This window comes from Chanodichthys erythropterus, chromosome 5 (assembly GCF_024489055.1).
Source record: "Chanodichthys erythropterus isolate Z2021 chromosome 5, ASM2448905v1, whole genome shotgun sequence".
Classification (NCBI taxonomy): Eukaryota; Metazoa; Chordata; class Actinopteri; order Cypriniformes; family Xenocyprididae; genus Chanodichthys; species Chanodichthys erythropterus.
The window spans coordinates 27,930,848-27,946,814 of NC_090225.1; the positions used below are offsets into that span (position 1 = coordinate 27,930,848).

The following is a 15,967-nucleotide window of genomic DNA, read 5'->3' on the forward strand; positions in this document are numbered from 1 at the left end:
CTAAAATATAAAAATAACACCTAACTCAAAATATTAATAAAAACTAAAATAGTATCTCAAAAATAATAAAATAACACAGGTATGCGGATGCCATTTGGTTTATAATTTTTTGAAGCAGATAATATCAAAATGAATCTAGTCAGGCACATCAGCGGCCATCTACAGTATATGACAACAATGCGAACACAGCAAACAGCGACAAACACTGCATTTAAATGCAGGTAAAGTTAAATAACCTGAAAAAATACTTTTTGATTAACACATTAGATCTCACGCACTATCTCACTGGAATATGAATTATTTCAGGTTATAGGATTTCACTCTCCGAGGCAACGGCCAAGGATAAGGAACGACAGGAGACCAAAATCTATTGACATAAACGAGCTCAGATGTTGCCTTTTCATTCACCCTCTTACTTTGAAATCAATACGACTCTGTCCGTGTAGGTAGATTCTATTCACATTCTCCTCTCACCCAGTCTCCCGGCGAGCCCATGCGGGCTGGAGACTTAGTCAGCAGTCTGTGAGAAACAGTTTCAATTACACAGAGTGCTTTTAAAATGAGGGATATGAATGCATTATAAAGCTCAACGCTGATGTATTCACTAATAATGACGGCATCACAGGAAGCCGGCCATAATAATCCTCAATGATATATAGAGTAACTGATGGAAGCAGAAATGGAAGGGGGGGTTGTCATGTGATTGATTTCTCCTTCAAATGAACTGCCGCTGCTTCTGAGCGAGGAGAACTTGGACACATGACTTTGACACGATGACCCCGAGACCTCCGTACTCTGGTACATCAAGTACTGTCAGATGACAGTCTCTGTGTGTGTGTGTTCTTCAATTTTGCTCTAATGACTCTTCAAAGTTATCTTGTGACAGGAAATGATGATGTTTAGAAGGAAAGTATGACTACCTGAAACAGCATGACCTATGCTCTGATGCCAGCCTTATAAATCTTACTTCTGCAAAATGCAAAATCAAGTCTTACTTTCAGAGCATCTCAAAATATCATTGCGTATGCAATGCAAAAAGCTACAACTGGACTAAACTTAGTGTTGCTGGCACACAGCGAGTCTCAGAATGTAAGATGAAGTGCAACTGTTCTTCTTGCAACCATGCAAACTCACAACCTAGCAATCAAATAGTAAAGTGGACCATCAGAGGCCATCAATGTGACATTAAAAGGATTAAAATGACAACTGAATTTGCAAAAACTTTGAAACCGCACAGAACACTTAATGTATTGCATATTGAAGTACATGAGACATCATTTGACATATAAGAGGTCTTTGTACCATTAAAACAACCTGCAAGTTTCAAAGCTTAAAGGAACACTCCACTTTTTTTGAAAATAGGCTCATTTTCCAACTCCCCTAGAGCTAAACATTTGACTTTTACCATTTTCAAATCCATTCAGCCGATCTCCGGTTCTGGCGGTACCACTTTTAGCATAGCTTAGCATAGTTCATTGAATCCGATTAGACCGTTAGCATCGCGCTTAAAAATGACCAAAGAGTTTTGATATTTTTCCTATTTAAAACTTGACTCTTCTGTAGTTAAATCGTGTACTAAGACCGACAGAAAATGAAAAGTTGCGATTTTCTAGGCTGATATGGCTAGGAACTATACTCTCATTCAGGCGTAATAATCAAGGAACTTTGCTGCCGTATCATGGCTGCAGCAGTGCAATGATATTACGCAGCGTCTCTCACATACGTCTCCATGGTTGCAGGGCACGCTTCCCTGTGCAAGCAGAGGCTCACAGGTGCTGCGTAATATCATTGCACTGCTGCAGCCATGGAACGGCAGCAAAGTTCCTTGATTATTACGCCTGAATGAGAGTATAGTTCCTAGCCATATCAGCCTAGAAAATCAAAACTTTTAATTTTCTGTCGGTCTTAGTACACGATTTAACTACAGAAGAGTCAAGTTTTAAATGGGAAAAATATCGAAACTCTTTGGTCATTTTTAAGCGCGATGCTAACGGTCTAATCAGATTCAATGAACTATGCTAAGCTATGCTAAAAGTGGTACCGCCAGAACCGGAGATCGGCTGAATGGATTCGAAAATGGTAAAACTCAACTGTTTAACTCTAGGGGAGCTGGAAAATGAGCCTATTTTCAAAAAAAGTGGAGTGTTCCTTTAAAATGACCTCCTCATTATAAACTAAGCATTTATTTAATCAAGCTCCAAAAATGGCTCGTTTGGATATTTTGCGGGATCTTTGATGTCACATGGGCAAATACATTTCCATATGACTGCCTCCAGAGCAACATATACAAATAGTTATACATCACCGGTCCATTTGCCTACACTGGATGCAAGCGTAGCATCAAAAGCACATATAACCCATTTTAATCACTAATGCTCTCTACACTGATACAGTATACAGTTGCACGTTCAGTTTCTAACATACTTCACGCGCTTAAGTCTGTCGACAACAGGACAAATGGAAGAGTGAAAGAAGGTTTGATTTGACTCGTCCAGTTTAAACAGCTCGTTTGCGTCTTTGTACAGACTTCAGAAGAATCCCAGTGTCAGAAACAAGTGAATGGTTTATTTTAATGGCATCCCGTATCATATATGTGTGTTCGGAGCTTCTTCTTTTTGTTTTGTAAATGAGGCACCGTGTAATGGAGAGTTCGCAAACAAACTTTTGTTGAAAAATGAAGAATGATTTGATGCTTTATAGTAAACACTGACTTAATGATATGGTCACAGCAGTTCTTAAGTTAACGGTTTGCTGGAGGAGAGGAGATTTTCTGTGAACAATAGCAGTTACTATGAACTGTCATTGTATGGAAAAGAGCTGCATGAAAATGTATTTTTTTGTGTGTGTGTGTTCCTCACAAAAATACATACATTTTTAGAAGAAAATTAGAGCAAATATAGACAGAATTTAAAATAATGCTTTAAAATAACAATAAAATATGATATGCTTAGATATTTTCACTAAATATATTATATTTAAGTAATAAGCATACAGTATGAAAATGAATTGAATTTAGTCATCTCGTGTCCCTCTAGTGTCTCTCTCGGTCTCTAGTGTCTAATGAGTACACAGCTCATTTCCTCTTCCTTTAATGCCACAAAGTGAGAGGAATTGTAAAGTATCCCAGAAAGGACAGCTACTTTACAAATAAAGACAGAGTCCTAAAGAAGTTTATTCTGGATAAATTGACTTTGACCCCAGTAAAACTCCTCAGGATTAATTAATTGCTCCAATTAGGTGATGAATGTGGCCACTTAGACTAATTGTCAGTGGAGCATGGGCTTCTCCAGTCCTCATGGGAACTTTAAGGAGCTTTCAAGAAAGAGCTGTTTCTGAAAGTAAACCGCCTTGTATTGAAGTTTTAGAAGCGAAAGTCATTAAAATCGTTCCTCCGAGTGTGATTAGCAGCACATGTCAGATTTTGTTTTTAGATGTGAATTGGTGTGAGAGATTAATGACCACTGTTAGGGTGCTTGCACTGTCTGGCTAGTGATAAACCAGCTGTTATGTTTCTGTGGTTAACCAAAAGTGTGATAGGATCGTTGTATTTGTTAATGAGGCTTCTGAGATTTGTTTAACAGACAAACAAGCTCTTGATGAGTGGGAGGATTAGATCCACCATGTTAACTTAATAGCAACTAATTTTTTTTTTTCTTTTAACCAAAGCTTGTCCAATAGTTAGACGTCTTTTGACTACCTGTACAAAGACATTTCGCAGACATGTCGGTCTAACTGACATGAAAAGAGACCAGTTATGTAGTGTTTACAAGACATTTAAAGGCAGATTTAAAAACAAAACAAAAAAAATTGTCCATTCAAAATGATAAAATACTGATATCATCGCAGACATACAGTGCTGCATGCTTGAAAGTTTGTGAACACCTGCAGAATCTGTGAAAATGTGAATAATTTTAACAAAATAAGAGGGATCATACAATATGCATGTTATTTGTTTATTGAGTACTGTCCTTAGTAAGATATTTCACATAAAAAATGTTTACATATGGTCCATAAGACAAAAAAAAATAATCTCCAGGTCCTGTTAATTCTTAAGTTTTCCCACATCTTAAATGTGTATTTGAACCCTTTCCAGCGGTGACTGAATGATTTTGAGATTCATCTTTTCACATTGAGGACAATTGAGGGACTCAAACTCAACTATTAAAAAAGGTTCAAACATTCACTGATGCTCCAGAAGAAAACACGATGCATTAAGAGTCAGGGTGTGAAAACTTTTAAACAGGATAAAGATGTCACAATTTTTCTTATTTTGTTTAAATATCTTTTTTTTTTTTCTTCATTTAGTACTGCCCTTCAGAAGCAACAGAAGATACTTACATGTTTGCCACAAATTAAGTACAATATTCCTTGATCTTCAAATTCCAAATGTTTTCACCCCTGGCTCTTAATGCATTGTGTTTCCTTCTGGAGCATCAGTGAATGTTTGAACCTTATTTAATAGTTGAGTTTGAGTCCCTCAATTGTCCTCAGTGTGAAAAGATGGATCTCAAAATAATACAGTCAATGCTGGAAAGGGTTAACATATGCAGAAGATGCTGGAAAACTGAAGAATCTGCAGGACCTGGAGGATTTTTCTGAAGAACAGAGCTCAGTTTAACTGCTCAGGACAAACAAGAGACTCATGAACAGGTAACCACACACAGTATTGAGAATCAATGCTTCACATACTTATGAATGGGGTTATTTTAATAAATTCAGCTATCTTTTTGTTTTGTGGATTATATTTAAACATCTTTTATGTAAAATATCTTACTCAGGACAGTACTAAACAAAAAATAACATGCATTTTGTATGATCTCTCTTATTTTGTTAAAATTATTAACATTTTCACATATTCTGCAAGTGGTTCACAAACTTTCAATCCAGCACTGCATACTAACATTCAAGAGTTTGGGGTAAGATTTTTTAAATATTTTGAAAGAAGTCACCAAAACTGCAATTATTTGATCAAAAATACAGTAAAAACACTAATATTTGAAATATTATTACAATTTAAAATAATTGAGTTAATAATTTAATTCAAAACTTAAAGATTTAAGAATTAAAGTTTTTATTCCTAAGATGTAACATTTGAATTTTCAGCATCATTACTCCAGTCTTCAGTGTCACATGATCATGTTTACCATGAGTGCTTTTGAGGAAGTACTAATTACTTGTTTGGACAAAAACTTCTAGTTTAGTGGCATCAAATCTTTGAAAGATATACAAGATATAGGTGCCGAGCACCCACAGAAAAAAAAACAAAACAAGATATTCTTCATTAACTATAACCAATCAAAAATATCGATTGAGATTTGGGAAGCTCTCTGATAGGTGGATCTCACATCATGTCCCTGTGCATCATAATACACAGAAATACCTTCATCTTTAGAGTGACTAATGGAGTTTTGTTCGTTCCAAAATGTTTCTAGGCATGGAATGATGTTTGGACACTTTTCATTATCAGTAGCTCATATTGTGATCACATGGATCATATGGCAGTATGCTTCAAAGTCGAAAAAATGAGCAGGATATTTGTTAATTTCCCTGTGAAAATCTCTATGTACAGTTAGAATAATCATCTACAGCATAGTTAATGTACAAGGGCTTCATCCAAGGGCTCTGATAAGTAATACATAAACAACATGATATGTGGCCAGCCAATGTTAACTTTATTATAAGAAACACACACACAAAAAAAACAACAACATTATTAACTCCCTTTGCATCTAAAAGGTGTTACACATTTTGTCATTTTGTGTTGATGTCGATCTTTATAACTGATGGACGACTTGACACAATTGGTAAAGTATTTGTAGTCTGTGCGTTTCTCTTCACGAGACACGAATAACTTGAATTCTATCAAGCGCAGTCAGTTATCATAAATCAGCACCTATGATACAAGATGTCACATGATCCTGATTTGGTGCTCAAGAAACATTTCTTGTTATTATCAATGTTGAAAATAGTTGTGCTGCTAAATATTTTTGTGGAAACTGTAATACTTTACTTTCACAGCATTTATTTGAAAATTAAAATAATAATAATAATAATTTGAATACAAATCCTTTGCATTCTTGCTGAATAAAAGTATTGTCTGTGGACATTTTGTATATCTTTCAAAGATTTGATGCCACTAAACTGGAAATTTTTAGCCAATTAAGTAATTAGTTCTTCCTCAAAAGCACTGGGTGGTAAACATGACTTCGTTTCCAGGCAGACTGCTGCACCCAGACTCCTGGAAGTTGCACCGCACTATAGCCAATCAGATTTCAGCCAGCTCTTGCCATTTCTGTGTGCAATATGCATCAGACTGTCAGTGTCTGTGGGTGGTCCATTGCCATGCCATCTGAGGCTCGATATCCTAGGACTAAAGAATATCTTAAATTTAATTCAGAATGTTTGAACATCAAATTTGAGTGCATGGAATGCTAAATATTATGGACTTCTAGTTACTACATCGCAGCAGTCAGTTATTTAGAAACCTTTTACGACACCATAAAAGAACAATTTGGTGTACAAACCATGAATGAACACTGAGCATTACAGTGCCTTACAGGCTCACATACATCTCTGTTTCTATTACCGTCTCTATTCAAACAGTAACTAACTCCATTCTCTATGGATGTCAGTGGCACAACTTTGCCTTATGGGCCTTGTACTGATGGCAGCGGCTGCTCCCCTGATTAAATTCATCACCTTTATTACAGCGTGGAGTGCAGGGCCTAGCATGGCTGACTGCTCCTGTTGCCCATCGAGAGCATTCATCTGCACTAACGGGGGCAGGGGTTTACGCTTGGTCTGTGCATTAGACTGTGAGCATCACGTCTGCTTCACGCAAATGCATCGCTCACAGGTGACATGCCAGGGCCGGTCGCACGTCTCATATCTAAAGGCCACACTACCCTTCAGAGCAGGGAGAAACGTCTCTCTACAACACTGCCTATGGCAAGGGGCTTCAAATAATGTGTATCAAATACACTTGTGCTCACTTGTGCTTGTTAAAGAGGAATTGTGGTTTTAGACTGCGGTTTTGGCCAGTGGACCCTTTTCACAGACGGTTATTAACATTGTTAATTTAGTAGTGTTAGAGAATATTTTGGGTTATAATACCTTGGCATTAAGTTTCAGTCTAAAAGGACAGATGGCAAATTTGACATCTTTTCTCTTCTGACCACCTTAATCATAATCAGTAATTAATTACTAATTATATTTTTCTTTCGCTTTTGGAGCAAATGGGACTGCAAAAAACAATATTCAGTGCTCAGCGTAAATGAGTGCACCCCCTTTGAAAAGTAGCATTTTAAACAATATCTCAATGAACACAAAAACTATTTCCAAAATGTTGACAAGACTAAGTTTAATCTGTTTAACTTATAAAATGAAAGTAAGGTTGATAATATAAGAAAACAAAATTTTCAGTTTTACTCAAATTAGGGTGATGCAAAAATGAATACACCCCACTGAAAGTCTCTGGAGTAAAGCTAAATTTTAGACTCCAAATGTCTAATTTAACAAGAATTCAACCACAGGTGAGTCTAATTATTCATTACACAGGTGTCCAGCAGACAGTTGACTATAAAAGGGTGTTAAAACCCCTTCCCATTTCATGCTGTCAGCAATGGCACCACATGGAAGAGAAATGTAGAGGAATGGGTGCCATCCACAAAAGAAGCCTTTCCTAAAGCCCAGGCACAAAAAAGCCCTCCTAGTGTTTTCCAGGGCCCATGCTGACAAAGATGAAGACTACTGGGACTCTATACTCTGGAGTGATGAGACCAAGATAAATGTTTTTGGACTGATGACTTCAAAACTGTATGGCGTCACAAAGGTGAGGAATACAAAGAAAAATGCATGGTGCCTACAGTGAAACATGGTGGTGTCAGTGTCCTTATGTGGGGCTGCATGAGTGCTGCTGGTGTCGTTTCATTGATGGCATCATGAATTCACAGATGTACTGCTCTAATCTGAAAGAGAAGATGCTACCATCACTCCGTGCCCTTGGTCGTCGTGCACTTTTCCAACATGACAATGATCCTAAACACACATCTAAGGCCACTGTTGGATTTCTGAAGAAGAACAGGGTGAAAGTGATTCAGTGGCTCCTGATCTGAACCCAATCGAACACCTATGGGGAATTCTGAAGAGACGAGTTGAGCATCACTCTCCATCCAGCATCCAGTCTCTAAAAGAAGTCATTCTTGAAGAATGGAAAAAGATAGATGTTGCAAAATGTCGCCAACTCGTTCATTCCATGCCTAGAAAACATCACCCTAATTTGAGTAAAACAGAAAAATGTGTAATCTAAGTTATATTATTAACTTTACTTTCATGTTATAAGTTATTGTAAGATATTGTTTAAAATGTTACTTTTCAAAGGGGGTGTACTCATTTACGCTGAGCACTGCATATATTAGCGGTGTAACGGTACACAAACATGTTTTCGGATCAGTACTGTACCTCGGTATTGAAGTTACAGATCGGTACAGCAGGGGGAAAAAACTAATCATAAAATTGCTTCTTTTTTCTTCTTTTTTATTAAACAGTGGTTTATTGAACAAATTGCGTCTCTCTTTAAATAAATTCAATTATAATGACCATTTTCTTAATGATACAAAAATCTATCTCAGCTAATACTGTAAACTATACACAGGGAGCCCTCTTTGCAAATTGTCATAATATTAAAGGTTACAATTAACAACAGAGCCCAAACTATTAAATATTATTATTATTAATATTAATATTTATTTTTAGATATAATAATCAGTACTCAAATGACATGTACTCAAAAAAATACGTAAACTGCAAACAAGGCAGGTTTTGCATTAACTTTAATTTTTAATTTTTTAAATACAATCATTTACACAGTTACTGTCATAACTTGTTTTCACGACAAATTTATTTAAATATATTAATGCATATATTAAATAATTAAGACATTACTAACAGATAAAGTATAAATATAATTAATATGCTAATATAATGCATATATTTAGTGAAATGTTAATTTCTCTTGTAAACTAACATGCTGTGGACACTAAATGACTTGCCTGAGGTAAATGTAATGCTACTTGATATTATTCTCAAGCTGTTTATTTATGTCTTTTTGTGGTTGAAACTCTGCTTGAAAGATTACACGTAAACATATCTATGCATAGATCTTTTTCCTGTTGTGGTGGTTAGCAAACAGTGTGGAATTACAGCGCGCGCCCCCTTCTGGATTGGAGTGTGGATCGCCTGTGCCTGACTGTATTTGTCACCTGACTGCATGCACCGAACCGTGATGTCCATACCGTGATGGTTAGGGACAAATACACATGTGTATGTGTGTGTGTGTGTGTGTGTGTGTATATATATATATATATATATATATATATATATACACACACACACACACACACACACACACACGTTTAACTCCATGGAAATTTACCCAACCTTCGACTTCTTACTTCCCTTTCTGAGAACACTGGAAATGTGAAAAGGGTCCTTTGTATATGTCATATCATTTTAGGTTTTAACAAGAAATAAAAATAATTTTTTCTTTTCACAGAAAATCCTGGGGAGTTCAAATCATGGAGATATTATTTTGAATTAGGATTAAATAATGCACCCAATCACTAAACTATTATTACTCAAAATGAATAGTTCACAAGTTCACGTTTTATTTTATAATACATATTTGGCTTCACAAATTCCCCTTGGATTACTAAATTAATAAATATTTTAATATTTAATACAAAACAGTCAGTAGAAATAGAGGTGAAATTGGGGTGGTGGATGGCTGTATTTTTTTAATGTGATTAAAAACACAATAAATCCTGCCTTCTGACCAGCATCCAATTCCGTGTTTTAAGGGATTTTCCTATCACTGATGCAATTCAAGCTTGTTCTAGTTCTACTGGGGGACTTTCTAAGCAAATACTGATATGTGATTCACTGTACTTAATTTGATTAAATAACATAATGTAATAATACTGTTAATAGATTAACCGTTTTAAAATGTTATCTGTCATTCAAACAGCGTTCTCATCTAAAGTTTCTAACATTACCAGCTACAAGGACAATCTCCCCAGAGCAACCCAGGGATGAGTGAAGTGCTCTAGGACACAATAATGATAGAGGATCCCAGACAGTCTTCAGTATATGGTTCCTTCTGATTAAATGTGAACTTATGACCTTTGGAAACTGATAATTTCTCTAGCCTGGATCTATAACTACTAAACTAGCACCAAATGTTGAAGGAAAAAAAAGAAAAGAAAATGATAATGATATTATAGTAATTTATGAGAGGATATAACAGTTGTCTAGATTTCTAGCTGCAGTAGATTACAGTAATCTAGAGTAATTTACAAAAATTAACAGTGCTCTCAAAGTAATAATGACAGCAATTGCCTAAATCTAAAGTGCTCCCAAGCTACCGCTTGCGTCCGATTATGTGATATTGCAAACCAAAGTGTAAAATGAATGCACATTATGAGATGGATGCAAGCCGACACAAACACACACATTCACACACTCTCATCCAAACAGAGCCAGATTTGTTGCATATTACAACACCCCATGGGGAATATCACACATGCGATATCACACAGTACCGAGCGCTTCCGAGCTATCGCTTGCCTCAATTATCGATGATGCCACAGATTTCCAACACTTTCAATTCATTTCTTAATTTTCATTCTCCAAGAGCTGTGCAGAAAAGAGTTTCATGTATGATCAATGCAGTGGTCCGGCATGAGCAGTAGAGCGTAATTTACGTTTTCCTCATCGTTCTAGGACAGGGTACAGCTGAGCTCAGCAAAAGCCCGTGATTTAGGGTTGCTTTGGTGATGGTTGCACTATAGCGACAAAGCTTCTGAGATTAAGAATGTTAAGGCCCATATGTTGCAGCGCTGTAGAGCTCGTTCATTTCTCAGTGGATCCAGAAACACATTTTCTATTCTGATAATCACAAAAGACCATGACCGATTGCAATTGGTTTTCTACGAAGCAACTGATCAGAAGCATGCATGCATTTGCACACCCTCTTAACATGCAGATCTGAGCAGTGTGTCCTGTTTATCTGAGGTCAGGGATCAGTTCTGCAATGGTTCAATAGTGGAAGTGAAACCGGCGGCTCAGTTCACTCTCATGAGCAAAAGACTAACTCGCTGTCTCAGTCTGACGGAGTGTGTGCTCCCTTGACAGCGTTATTAATTCAGATTTGCACAACCTAGACTGTGACAAACCCATAATACGTGGTGGAGGAAACTCCTCTAACTGGCGTATTACTCAAAAAGATCGCATTAAACAGCATGACACGTCTCTACGCCAGATTCTCACCAACTCTCAGTATAAAAAGCTGTGAAAACTCATGACGTGAGTCATGCTTTCGTAAGTGAAACGCAGAATATATTCTTCATGTTGGCAGGTAAGATCAGCCACACAGTCCTGATTACATGGCTAGTGTTACAGGCAAACATCACAGATTTTGTCCATAGAGGGAAGCTAGTTTCAACCAGAGGGAGAGGCTGTAAATGTGAGTGGCAAGAAATAAACAAGAAAGCGACTGTGAAATTGCTGCAATTCACAAAGCAGAGAGTGTAAAGCCAGGCCGCAGGCCCACCCGAGGGGTATATGATGATGTCCGAAAAACAACTTTAACAGGATAGTGTATAATTATGATAGTCTATATTGACAAATGAGAATATATTTGAACAGAAGTTGTAACATTTTGCAATAACGTCACAGAGGAGTCATTAAGCTTACGTCATTCCACTGCGATGCACAGATGAATAAGATCCTCGGGTATTTAACTGCAGATGCCGATACGTCCACACTGAAATGCCATGTTGGGCGCAGATGATTCACAGTCGAAAAACAGTTATTTGGAACGGTGTGTGTCAGCAATTAGAAACCTTCCAACCTACCTAACTTGTGCAAGGGAGGGTGGTGGCGCTCGAGGATGTCAAAAATATAACGACTCGCTCTCCCTCACGCTGTAATAAGTGAGTAATGATGAGTAATGAGTGTAATTTAGAGTTATATGTGTAATGATGGAGTTTTGTAAATGTATTTGAAACCTTTGGTTTGCTCAAGAGCTTCTAAATTATGAAGATCTGAAATTGCATTTGCTTTGTTTGACAACATTTTTTTCCTCTCAGTAATTTTCAACTGGCAGTGAAATTCCATAAAGCAAAATGTTATTTACACTGCAAATGAACAACAAAAATCAGTCTATACTGGCAGAACTGCCTCTGCATTGAGGAATAAAAGGGGGCCCTCTCTATAAACATGGGTGGGTAGATAGATAGATAGATAGATAGATAGATAGATAGATAGATAGATAGATAGATAGATAGATAGATAGATAGATAGATAGATAGATAGATAGATAGATAGATAGATAGATAGATAGATAGATAGATAGATAGATAGATAGATAGATTGATTTTGTTTTTTTATTATCCTTTAAACACTTTAAATGGCTATTTAGTGTACAAAGTTTTAGTTTTATTTGCAATAAAGGCCTAGGGATCTCTATAAAACATTTATAAAACAGTCTAAACGAGAAAAAAATATATAAACCTCATTAACAACTTTATAAAGTTGACAGCAGGAGATGGGTACAAGAGGTTTCTATAAAGAATTAAGTCAAGAGCCCCCTGGTGCCACAGTACACGAAATTCCCTCCCTTAACCACAGAGAGGTCGACTCCTCTAGGACCACAATTAAACCATGTCATGGTGAACATAATAATTAAAAGACTAATTTGACAAAGTAAGCTACTTGAATAGCCTACTGACTTATGCTTAGGTACAGCGGGGAACACGGTAGCCTATCCTTCACTGTTTATGCCGTTTTACAGGTGAAGGAAACCGTTTTCTACCCCTTACTCTCTTACACATAGTGAGGGTTATACACATCTTACACATTTGGTTGGGTTATTTTAACAAGTAAACAACTTGTTAAAATAACGACTATTTTATCAAGTTATAAATTGCAGAACTATTTAAATTCAATATGCGACGACTATTTAAATTGCGAGTCTAGAAGAGGATCTGAAGGTGACAGTAAGTTTCTCTTACTTGTGAACTCAGTCACTAATGTTCTGTTTAGCAGTCCAAATACAATTTATACGACTATTCACTCGTAAGTTCTCTTTTAGGCCAGTTGACCAGTTGGAATGGGCTAAAAAATCGACTTTTGATCTGAATCTCTGGATAAAATCTGTAAAATTGTTTTACACAGAGTTTAAATAAGAAAAAAAATGTTACCTCATAGAAAGTCTCCTAAACAACGGTCAATCAAATCATATTGTTAAGATTAAATTTAACCTTTTGCATTACGGTTTTATTCACATATGAAACAAATAGGTGTGTTTCTAACGAGATATACAATAACATCAAACAGAAGCACTGAAAATCATTTCGCAAGCCACAGGTACCCCCATGCAACGGAGAAGTAGCGACTACCGGACCCGAGCGCAAACTTGAGCAGCTATTAAAGCTGAACTAAAAGACTGTCGTTTGACTGGCAAATTAAGGGTGAAGGACTGACACCAAAAAACACTGACGCCATAAATTGGTGCTATTAACCGTTTTGCCTCATGCGCGGGCGACCCGCGCGCCGTTCCCAGTAATGTCATTCCGTGGGATTTCACGGACACATGTCACTTCATCAACATTACCTTCGTCGAGAAGCCGTTCGAGGTGGTTGAAGATCCCGCAGAAGTTGGGCAGACTGCTCATCAGTTTCTTATCGTTCATAAGCTGCATCAGATAATCAGGGGTCGGCTTCGGCTTCTCTTTCGTTTCCATTTCCCCCACCATATTCCACAGAAATCACCACCGACGCCCCAAAAAAGACAGAAAAAATCCCCAAATAAATAAAGGCTGGAATGTAAATAATAAATAGAGTACAAAAGCGCAAGTGAAGGAGGCAAGTGCCTGAGTCGTCCGCGGAAAAGGCTGCTGTCTCAGTCTTTACGCACAATCCGCTGCTGCAAGGCTACTGCAATTCTGGGGATGACAGTTGTTTTAGGGCAGCTGATGAAATGAAATTAAATGAAATCTAAACGGGTGGAGAGGGAGGCCAGGTCTCCTTTCAAAAACAATTCCCAATAAATCCCACAAGTTACTCGCAAAGGCGACTCCCGTGTGCCCAGTGTCCCTCTTTAAGATTTATTTTAGCGAGAGATTTGTCCTTAACTTCCTCTTGAGGCGGTGAAAATGCACCCTTTCCCCGAGTTCCCCAAAGCTTCCTGTGTCTTTTCTGTCTATGTGTGCAGCACTAATAACGTCTGTTCCTCCAGTCTCTCACTCGCAATAAAGGCGCTTTCTCAATGAGATTGGCATTCGGTCCTCCGTTACCGACCAGCTCTTCTTGCGCTCGCGAGCCCGTCACATGATCACACTGAGTCCCAGTAGCAGAAATCAGACTGTGGGAGGAGAGAGAGAGAGAGAGAGAGAGAGAGAGAGAGAGACTGTACATTTGAAAAACAATTAGCCCATTTTAAATGCGGACTCGATTCTGAAGCATGTTGTGATGCGTGTCTTCAAATGAACTATTCCTTTTTCGTGCATATTGAGAATGAACATGAATATCCATCAGATCTCCTAAACGCTTGTTCTGCACCAATAACCAGCATTTTTTTCTTAAGTTTTAACATGCACAATACAATCATGAGGAATTAAAAAAAAGGGGGTAACACTAGATTAGGGTCCAATTCTCACTATTAACTAGTTGCTTATTAGCATGAATATTATTAAGATATTGGCTGTTTATTATATTAATGCCTTATTGCATGACCATACAACCCTTAATTCAATACATACACTTAAAAACTATATTACTAACTGGGGTTGGGGAGTAATGAAATACATGTAACTTAGTTATGCATTTAAAATACAAAATTTGAGTAGGCCTAACTTCATTACAGGTCCATTTTAAATGGTTGGTAATCAAATTGCAGTTACATCCAAAAAGTATTTTAGATTACCAAAGTGATTACTTTGAATTTTAATGTAATTTATTTCATTTAAACAATTTAAACTGTGACGGGCAATTAATGTAAACAGCAATTGGTGATTCTCCATCTCAAAGCATCCTGAGCTACAGTTCTGCTCAAGTTTCATATCCCCTGCAGAATATGCAACATTTTAATAACTTTAACAAAATAAGAAGGATTATAAAATGGCATATTATTTTTATTTAGCACTGTCCTGAATGTGCTATTTCACATATAACAGATAAACTCCACAAGACAAAATGACTGAATTTGTAAACAGTGCCCCATGCAAAAATGTACAAACCCTTGAATCTTAACCGTCCTGACATTACCTGGATTATCCACGATTGTTTATATGTTTTGCGATAGTTGTCTGTGAGTTTTTATCTCACAATTCAAACTTTTTCTCTCAGAATTGTGAGATTTAAACTCACAATTGCATTTTATAAAGTCAGAATTGTGAGATATGAACTCACAATTTCAAGTTATAAATTCAAAATTGTGTGAAAACTTGCAATTCTGACTTCTTTTGCAAAAATTATGAGTTTGTATCTCACAATTCTGACTTCTTTTCTCACATTATGGCTTTTTTCCTCAAAATTGAGTGTTTATATTTCAAAATTCTGACTTTTACTCAATATTGCAAGATTATATCTCACAAGACTTTATAACTCACAACTGCAACTTTTTATCACAACATTCTGAGAAAAAAGTCAGAATTGTGGGATAAAAACTTGCAATTACCTTTTTCTGTGTGTGTTACATACTTAATAGTACTCCAAAGTATTCTAAAGTATTTAAATTAAGTTACAAAACTTGGGTAATCTAACAAAATACCTTACAAATTACTTTTTAAAACATGTATTTTGTAATCTGTAGTGAAATACATTTTAAAAGTAACCTTCCCAGCCCTGACTATTAATAAGCAGTAATTAGGAGTTTATTGAGGCAAAAGTTGTAGTTAATAGTGAGAAT

The 15,967-nt window shown here is 36.7% G+C and overlaps 1 protein-coding gene across 3 annotated transcripts in view; it reads right to left on the reverse strand.

Moving 5' to 3' along the window:
• LOC137020781 (protein quaking-B-like) overlaps positions 1-14,419 on the reverse strand; it is a 127,827-nt gene extending 113,408 nt beyond the window's left edge. For all 3 annotated transcript variants that reach the window (XM_067386799.1, XM_067386798.1, XM_067386801.1), the window contains exon 1: positions 13,673-14,419. In XM_067386799.1, coding sequence (XP_067242900.1) covers positions 13,673-13,814 — 142 coding nt within the window. In that variant the 5' untranslated portion in view covers positions 13,815-14,419. The remainder of the gene's footprint in view (positions 1-13,672) is intronic.
• Positions 14,420-15,967: the final 1,548 nt, after the last annotated feature.